Source organism: Helianthus annuus, chromosome 15, assembly GCF_002127325.2.
Source record: "Helianthus annuus cultivar XRQ/B chromosome 15, HanXRQr2.0-SUNRISE, whole genome shotgun sequence".
Lineage (NCBI taxonomy): Eukaryota > Viridiplantae > Streptophyta > Magnoliopsida > Asterales > Asteraceae > Helianthus > Helianthus annuus.
In genome coordinates this window covers 164,964,050-164,974,272 of record NC_035447.2, presented here as the reverse complement: position 1 = coordinate 164,974,272, position 10,223 = coordinate 164,964,050, and the positions used below count along the sequence as shown (strand labels likewise).

The 10,223-nt window shown below is 43.3% G+C and overlaps 1 protein-coding gene across 1 annotated transcript; it reads right to left on the bottom strand.

Moving 5' to 3' along the window:
* Positions 1–7,882: 7,882 nt before the first annotated feature.
* Positions 7,883–8,659, bottom strand: LOC110914528. Its single transcript, XM_022159317.1, has one exon. The coding sequence runs from the start codon at positions 8,657–8,659 to the stop codon at positions 7,883–7,885; it is 777 nt and encodes a 258-aa protein (XP_022015009.1).
* Positions 8,660–10,223: the final 1,564 nt, after the last annotated feature.

Here is a 10,223-nt window from a genome sequence, read left to right as displayed (position 1 = left end):
GTAGCCGCTTGTTTTTGATTTCCAATGTCTAGATTGTAGTCTAGTTGTGTTTCTTTTGTTTGATTTGTGGGATTGTTGGTTTACTTTCATGGGGGCTTGTCCCATGATTGAACTAGTGTAGATTCACTACACTACTTGTTTTGTTTTGGTTGTGAATATATAGAATCACCGGGGTAACCCCTTTACCCAAAAAAAAAACGACCTGCAAGGCATGTAACAGAGGATCAACAACTAGTTGAGCGAGTTCACAGTTAACAGTTCAGTAATAGTAAAGCGTGAGTAGTAGTATGTTCGTTCGTTATATCATGTATCGTATTGGTTTCCCATCGCGGCCTCCCAGGCAGGTATGCGAAGATATTAGGGGGATGTTCATCCTGAGTATTCTAGACTAGGTTTATCTGTATCGCGGCCTACCAGGCAGGTGTGCGAAGATTAGAAAATTCAGTTCGCGGCCTTCCAAAGGCAGGTGTGCGAAGTCAGTCATAATATCGCGGCCAACCCTTGGCAGGTGTGCGAAGATCAGTTCAATAAGTGTTACTAGTCTAGTCGTAGTTCTATCAGCTGCGTATGTACAATAGTTCATCAAATCACATCACTACGTTCCAGTATAGATAAGTACCAGTAAATAACCAAATCCCATTCCCACCCTGGGAACCCCATGCCTTGGCTGTGTGAACTCACCTTGGTTTGCTCGGTATGTTATTGCTTCTAGGGTTTGCTAATCGTCTAAGTCCGTTACCCACGACCTAGGAAGTATTGCACATGATACGATATAAGTGTTTGCATCCAATTAGGGTTTGCAAGTTATTGGAAATCAAGCAACGGTGTTTTGTGTGCTTATTGTGTACTGCATGATATCACATAGACCGATTCATGCACGCAAGATCATACAGTTGTATTCAGTATCATACGATTATATATGTAGAATCATACGTCACGTAAACAATTAATCGTTCACATAATTCATGCGTCGTGTTCTTGATTACACCATTTAATCTAACGTGGATGTTAGCTTAATTGCCACTGTTATCATACTTATCATATTGACATTGTTAACGGGTTTAACAGAGTTTGTGGCTTAACACAGTAGCATACACATCTTAACAACTTCAGCATTTGATAACACACATTCTGGGTTTCATATTAAACATACACATCATCAGACAAGGCCTTGCCCTTCATAAAACTCAGGCAAGAACATGGGTGGGGGTTTAAAAGTCGGACAACATAGATAAGGAGAATAAAAGTCGGACATGGGGGGGGGGGTGTGTGGTCACAAAACTCGGACCACTTAGGCATCAAGTAAACTCGGACAGAATGAGTTCAACAAACTCAGACATAATGTGCTCAACAAACTCGGACCTCCCTTGCATCCTACATAAAGTTCGGACATGTGTTTGTGTGAAACTCGGACCATGTGAGCCTTTGAAACTCGGACCATGTGACTCTTTTATTAAACTCGGACATGATCAACACATAACATCGGACATCCACTCCTTTCATGCGAAACTCGGACCACAACCACCTCATGAAACTCGGACATATAGGCTTTTCAAAACTCGGATTACATGATTCATGTATATACTCGGACCCTTATGATCTTGAATAATACTCGGACATCACCTGATGACTTAAACTCGGACCATACATGAGTAATTAAACTCGGACCCTACATGAGTAATTAACCTCGGACCATACATGAGTAATTAAACTCGGACCTTCATTGATTCACACAAACTCGGGCTTTATTCCATCACATAAACTCGGACCCTTTACTTCTTTTAAAACTCAGACAATATGATAACAAGCTCGGGCATAACCAACAATTAAACCACGGACATATACGACCTGTTAAAGCTCGGACTAACACAATCACAAAGGTCAGACTAAAATAAATCACGATTGCATCAGTTACGTTTCCATACGACTCAAAACCCTAATTCATACATTTTCACAGTGAACTGTTCAATTATCAATCAACAATTCTACGTATCTTGCATCTAAATCATCAGCCAATGATTCCACATCAACCACACCCATTTCACAACAATCAACCATCAATCAATCACAGAACTATCATATGAAAACTAGGGTTTGCACATACAACAAGAACCAAGAATTTATGCAATCAAATAATCAATTAGATTTACAAGTATTAATCCATAAACAATTACATTGAATGATTCTAGAGAAAGAGAGGAATCAAACTTGTGATGTCTTGCCAATGATTTGGTGATGATGATTGCTAGAGAAAGTGAATGTACGTGCTTTGGTTTTTGTGAAAGTGATTAGTGAAATGGGATTAGGGTTAAGTATGACTAGAATTTCACTAATTGTCCTCTACATCCTCAAGTATTATATTTTATAATAGTACACCATCTCATAACAATTTCATAATTTCACCCCAAGTTCATATATTTATTAATTTCACAATTAAAAAACAACCATGCACAATCAAACAATCAAAACATATATAATTCCATGGCAATCGATTGTGCAAATAAACGACTAGTCAATACATGAACGTGCAATAAATGCGAAATAGAATCTTGGAAATTCGAGTTGTCACATTATCCCCAACTTAAAAGAAATTTCGTCCCGAAATTTGGTACGCACTCACTGAGGAAGCTAGGTAAGTTGTATCGTTCGCTGGTTTTCCTGGGGTGTCACATCATCCCCCCGTTGATTTGGAATTTCGTCCCGAAATTCAGTAGTAGTAGCTTCAGCCTCAGTAGTGGTTGCATTGGTTTCGAATAACTGGGGTACTTTTCTGTCATCTGATCTTCGCGTTCCCAGGTGTACTCTGGGCCACGTCGGGAGTTCCAACGAACTCGAACAAGAGGGATTCTCTTGTGTTTGAGGACCTTAACATCCCGGTCCGTGATTTCAACTGGTTCCTGGACGAACTGCAACCGCTCGTCGATAGTGAGTTCCTTAAAAGGAATTATGAGGGTCTCATCTGATAGGCACTTCTTCAGATTCGACACGTGAAATACATTGTGAACTGTACCGAGTTCAGCTGGTAGGTTCAGTCTGTAGGCTACTGGGCCTATTCTTTCAGTGATTTCGAACGGTCCAACATACCGTGGATTGAGTTTGCCTCGTTTACCAAAACGAACCACACCCTTCCAGGGTGAGACTTTTAATAAAAACCCGGTCCCCGACCTGAAATTCCAATGGTTTCTTACGCTTATCCGCGCAGGCTTTCTGACGGTCGCGTGCTGCCGCCATGCGTTGTCGTATCTGAGCAATCTTTTCTGTGGCGTCCACTAAAATCTCTGGACCCGTAATCTGACTATCCCCCACCTCTGCCCAACAGAGAGGTGACTGGCATTTACGTCCGTACAATGCCTCGAATGGAGCGGCTTGTATGCTGGTGTGATAACTGCTATTATACAAAAACTCCACCAAAGGGAGGTGCTTTTCCCAGCCGTTGCCGAAATCGATAACACATGCCCGAAGCATGTCTTCAAGAGTCTGGATCGTTCGCTCAGACTTCCTATCCGTCTGAGGATGATATGCTGTGCTCATGTCTAATCGTGAGCCGAAAGATTTGTGCATCGCTTGCCATAGCTCTGACGTGAATCGTGCATCCCGGTCCAAAATAATGGAGGTGGGCACCCCCGTGCCTCGAAACGACTTCTTTAAGATAGATGTCTGCGAGAGTGGAGAGCTTATCCGTTTCCTTTTTAGCCAGGAAGTGTGCAGACTTGGGAAGTCGATCCACGATCACTCATATAGTATCATTCCCACGCTGGGATCTGGGTAGGCCTGTAAGAAAATCTATGGAAATCTCTTCCCATTTCCACTGTGGTATCCTGGGTTGCTGGAGTAGGCCTGAGGGTTTCTGGTACTCTGTCTTGACTCTCGCACAAGTCGAACATTTGCCGACGTAAGTTGCAATGCGGGCCTCCATGCTAGGCCACCAATATGTAGTTCTGATATCGGGGTACATTTTATCCGAACCTGGATGTACCGAGTAGCGAGACTTATGAGTTTCATCCATCACAAGTTCTCGTAAGCCGCCATATAGTGGGACCCAAATACGTCCTGTCACATAGTAGGCGTCGTCTTCCTTTTGTTCTAATCGTTGCCTTGAACCGCGTAAGGCTTCAGCCATGACGTTTTCGGGTTTCAATGCTTCAACCTGAGTATTTCGTATCTGTGCAGGAAGATCAGACTGAATAGTGAGCTACAGAGCTCGTACACGCCTAGGTAAAGTGTCTTTTCGACTGAGGGCGTCGGCCACAACATTGGCCTTGCCTGGATGATACTTGATGGCGCATTCGTAGTCGTTCAGAAGTTCAACCCATCTCCGTTGACGCATGTTCAAATCCTTTTGCTTAAGAATATGCTCGAGACTCCTGTGATCGGTGTAAATCGTGCACCTGGTACCGTACAGGTAGTGTCGCCATATCTTAAGCGCGAAAACAACAGCTCCCAGCTCTAAATCGTGCGTCGTGTAGTTCCGTTCATGAATCTTGAGTTGTCGCGAAGCGTAAGCAATTAACCTTATCCCGTTGCATCAACACACGACCAAGACCCTGTATCGATGCGTCACAATAAACCACGAAGTCATCTGTGCCCTCCGGCAATGAGAGAATAGGTGCACTGCAAAGCCTATCCTTTAGGTACCGAAAAGCGGTCTCTTGGGAATCTCCCCAACGGTAGGTGACACCTTTCTGTGTCAGCATAGTAAGCAGCTGCGCGATCTTCGAAAAGTCTTTAATGAATCGTCTGTAATACCCTGCCAAACCCAAGAATTGGTGTATTTCCGTCGGTGTACGCGGTGCAGACCGGTTCTTGATCGAATCCACCTTGGATGGATCGACGTGAATCCCATCCCTGTTCACCACATGGCCTAAGAAGTGGACTTCACGTAGCAGAAGTCGCTTTTAGAAAACTTTGCGTAGAACTGCTCCTTTCGAAGAATCTCCGAGATAAGACGTATGTGCTGCTCGTGCTCCTCCTGACTCTTGGAGTAGATCAGAATGTCGTCGATGAGACAACGACGAACTTGTCAAGATAGGGTTTGCACACACTGTTCGTAAGGTCCATAAATACGGCAGATGCGCTCAATAATATCAAACCATCCATCATATCAAACATAAAGTATAGCAGTTAAAATAATTCATAAAACCCAATACATTTGATGTTCAAACCAAACTTTGTTTGTGTAGCGGAAACATAATAATGAAAACCCAAATTAAGTTATAAATTCAAATATCGTTCATTGCGTCTCCTCGTCCTAACACGAAAGCTTGACCTCTTGCCTCGTTGCCATTGTTGTTGTTGTTTCCCCTGTTGTTGTTCCCGTTGCCCTGGTTGTTGTTGTGGTTCTGATTCTGGTTCAACTGAGGACAATCGCGTTTGTAATGACCTTCTGCCCCACACTGGAAACATCCCCGGTTTCCACGCTGTGGTTGCTGTTGCTGGTTCTGTGGAGCTGGCGGTGGGAGTTGCTGGTTCTGATTTGCTGGCCGAGAGCTTCTACAATCCTTTGCCTCATGACCCATCTTGAGGCATCTTTGACAACGTTCCCTGCGACATCTTCCGCTGTGGTGTCTATTGCACTTATTACACAGTGGGTGAATTCCCCGATATCCACCCTGCCCCTGACCGCCAGATGATTGCTGACTCGAATTCTGGTAGTCATTTGTCTTGCGCTGCTGAGACTGAACAGAAACTGATCCCTTGCTGGAATCCCCCTCCCATTTCCTCTTATTGTCACTGGGAGTAGCAGAAGTAGTGACAGCAGTAGTGGTAGCCTTGACACGTTTTGGCAGTCTGTTCTGATCCACTGCCTGATCTGTAATACGATGAGCAAGGCGCTGAATTTCCTGGATGTTGTCGAGATTAGCCGAGGTAACGTGGCTCTGGATCTCTGGCGCCAATCCCTTGAGATACATCTCAATGCGCTTGTATGGAGGGTCCACCATAGTTGGACACAGCACAGCCAGCTCATTTGACCGTTTAGTATACGCTTCAATCTCTGATCCAACCATTTTCAAGTTATACAGCTCGTCTTCCAACTTGTGAATATCTTCACGAGTACAATATTCCCTTTTGATTAGTTCCTTAAAATCGTTCCATGGGGTGGCGTTAGCAGCTGCCAACCCTAAGATCTGGACTTGGGCGTTCCACCAAGTCAGCGCTATTCCTTCCAAGGTGCCAGTTGCATACTTAACCTTGCGAGCCTCAGGGCACTCGCACATTTCGAATACTGACTCTAGCTTCTCAAACCAATGGAGGAGTCCCACTGCCCCCTAGGTGCCACTGAAGGAATTAGGACGACAATCCATGAAGTTCTTGAAAGTGCAGACAGGCTGCTGGGCGTGTTGACCTGCTTGAGCAGCTGCAAGTGCCGCAGCAACTTGAGCTTGAACAAGAGCCTCTAGCTGGGCTTGTGTCATGTTGATACGTCCGGCCATTGATCTTCACATCAAAGGCAACATAGATGAGAAAGGTTCGCGAATAGTGCGATGACAGAAGAGTGTAAGCACATAGGTGTTCTCAAGCAATAACAAGTAGTGAGCAAAGTAATGTAAGCATACTACGAGCAAAGTTCTATGCAGTTCTAGCAAGCAGGTAATAAACATAAACCTTATTACCTAGTATGTCGAGTCTTGCACGTGGAGCGAAGCGTCGTTGTGGATCGTTTGAGAGCACTGTTCTGGTTATAGTCTGGTTTTAATAAAAACGTTTTTCCATATTAAAACCAAGTTCTCTATAACCAATGGCTCTGATACCAATCTGTCACACCCCCAAAATCCACCTGCGGAGTATCACCGCTTGGGAGCGAGACTGACCAGGATCAAGCCACCAATCATATCGAACATGTAATTAATACCAAATATAATAATCGTAAACCAGTCATTCAATATGATAGGTGTTCAAACATAATCATAGTTTAAAAGTATAGCGGAAGCATAAGTACGAAAACCCAAATGTGTAACATAAGTTCAATAAGTTTCAAAACATAATCCATGCTCCACAACGACCTGCTCCTCCCTGTGCAAGCTCCATGTATCTAACGACCTGCAAGGCATGTAACAGAGGATCAACAACTAGTTGAGCGAGTTCACAGTTAACAGTTCAGTAATAGTAAAGCGTGAGTAGTAGTATGTTCGTTCGTTATATCATGTATCGTATTGGTTTCCCATCGCGGCCTCCCAGGCAGGTATGCGAAGATATTAGGGGGATGTTCATCCCGAGTATTCTAGACTAGGTTTATCTGTATCGCGGCCTACCAGGCAGGTGTGCGAAGATTAGAAAATTCAGTTCGCGGCCTTCCAAAGGCAGGTGTGCGAAGTCAGTCATAATATCGCGGCCAACCCTTGGCAGGTGTGCGAAGATCAGTTCAATAAGTGTTACTAGTCTAGTCGTAGTTCTATCAGCTGCGTATGTACAATAGTTCATCAAATCACATCACTACGTTCCAGTATAGATAAGTACCAGTAAATAACCAAATCCCATTCCCACCCTGGGAACCCCATGCCTTGGCTGTGTGAACTCACCTTGGTTTGCTCGGTATGTTATTGCTTCTAGGGTTTGCTAATCGTCTAAGTCCGTTACCCACGACCTAGGAAGTATTGCACATGATACGATATAAGTGTTTGCATCCAATTAGGGTTTGCAAGTTATTGGAAATCAAGCAACGGTGTTTTTTTTTTTGGGTAAAGGGTTACCCCGGTAAATTTTATAAATAATCAAAGAACAGGGTGTGACAAAAGTTGCCACACACTACTAGACTTGACAACCCAAGCCTAGGCAAAACAAACCAACACAACCCAAACTAAATACAGCCATGCCAAAAAGACAAAAACAATAACCGACCCAACAAAACTACTAACGAACTACACTAGACAACTATCACTAGCCATTAACCCGGGTCATCCTCCTTAATCTTCCATCTATCCAATAGCTTCCGATGGTTAACATCACCGCTCACCTTGAACCCCATAATCCGAAGCCGCACTATATCAAGAATCAGCTGTGCTACCGTATTTTCACTCCGTTGCAGGTTTGAAAACAGTCGGTTGTTACGTTCTTGCCATATGAAGTATGTAGAAGCCGCTACAACAAGCTTGCACACAATATGCTCCAGCTTCTTTGAGTTCGCATGCTGATCAACCCAAGCCATTACCGAACTCCACGTATCATTAACCATCCCCATATCAACCCTTTTGTTGACAATGTTCCAAACCTTAGCCGAAAAACAGCATTGAAAGAATAGATGATCTCGTGAGTCTCGACCATACTTACATAAAGGACAACACATAAGTATTAGGTTCGTCTCACTCCCCGCTTCCCACACCGCCAATCTATCTTGAGTTTTCAGCTTGTTTGTTATCACCAACCAAATATGGAACGAATGTCTTGGAATACATTGGCCATACCACACCATGTTTACCCATGCCACCTTGTTCTCCCTAACCCGGAAATTATTCCATGCCTCCCAAGAAGTAAAGTGACCTATTTTCCCATCAAAACTTTTCCATCCAAACCTGTCCTCCATATCTTGAGCGATGACAGGCCGTGCCACATTTATTAGAACCGGAAAGAGATCCAACCACGCCTGTGGCCATCGCCAATCCCCATTACTATCAATGATGTCAGCCACTGTATTTGTCAAAGTAAAACCTTCTCGAGCTATCATCCTTGGAGTGATGAAATGTCGAATGGGACTGCATGAACACCAATTGTCACTCCACACATTAGTCCCGTTACCGTTACCAATAGACTTCCAAACAAACGGACGAACTAAACTTCGAATGGCTAATATCTTCCGCCAACTCCAAGTCAGATTCCCCCGTGCTGGAATCTCCCAAAAGTTCCGACCTTTTAACCTGTAAGCATGAATCCATTGGACCCATAGAGATTCTCTATTGGTGATGATACTCCAAATATGCGACGTGATAAGGGCTTTGTTAACCTCCGATATACTACGGATACTACTGCATGATATCACATAGACCGATTCATACACGCAAGATCATACAGTTGTATTCAGTATCATACGATTATATATATAGAATCATACGTCACGTAAACAATTAATCGTTCACATAATTCATGCGTCGTGTTCTTGATTACACCATTTAATCTAACGTGGATGTTAGCTTAATTGCCACTGTTATCATACTTATCATATTGACATTGTTAACGGGTTTAACAGAGTTTGTGGCTTAACACAGTAGCATACACATCTTAACAACTTCAGCATTTGATAACACACATTCTGGGTTTCATATTAAACATACACATCATCAGACAGGGCCTTGCCCTTCATAAAACTCAGGCAAGAACATGGGTGGGGGTTTAAAAGTCGGACAACATAGATAAGGAGAATAAAAGTCGGACATGGGGGGGGTGTGTGGTCACAAAACTCGGACCACTTAGGCATCAAGTAAACTCGGACAGAATGAGTTCAACAAACTCAGACATAATGTGCTCAACAAACTCGGACCTCCCTTGCATCCTACATAAAGTTCGGACATGTGTTTGTGTGAAACTCGGACCATGTGAGCCTTTGAAACTCGGACCATGTGACTCTTTTATTAAACTCGGACATGATCAACACATAACATCGGACATCCACTCCTTTCATGCGAAACTCGGACCACAACCACCTCATGAAACTCGGACATATAGGCTTTTCAAAACTCGGATTACATGATTCATGTATATACTCGGACCCTTATGATCTTGAATAATACTCGGACATCACCTGATGACTTAAACTCGGACCATACATGAGTAATTAAACTCGGACCCTACATGAGTAATTAACCTCGGACCATACATGAGTAATTAAACTCGGACCTTCATTGATTCACACAAACTCGGGCTTTATTCCATCACATAAACTCGGACCCTTTACTTCTTTTAAAACTCAGACAATATGATAACAAGCTCGGGCATAACCAACAATTAAACCACGGACATATACGACCTGTTAAAGCTCGGACTAACACAATCACAAAGGTCAGACTAAAATAAATCACGATTGCATCAGTTACGTTTCCATACGACTCAAAACCCTAATTCATACATTTTCACAGTGAACTGTTCAATTATCAATCAACAATTCTACGTATCTTGCATCTAAATCATCAGCCAATGATTCCACATCAACCACACCCATTTCACAACAATCAACCATCAATCAATCACAGAACTATCATATGAAAACTAGGGTTTGCACATACAACAAGAACCAA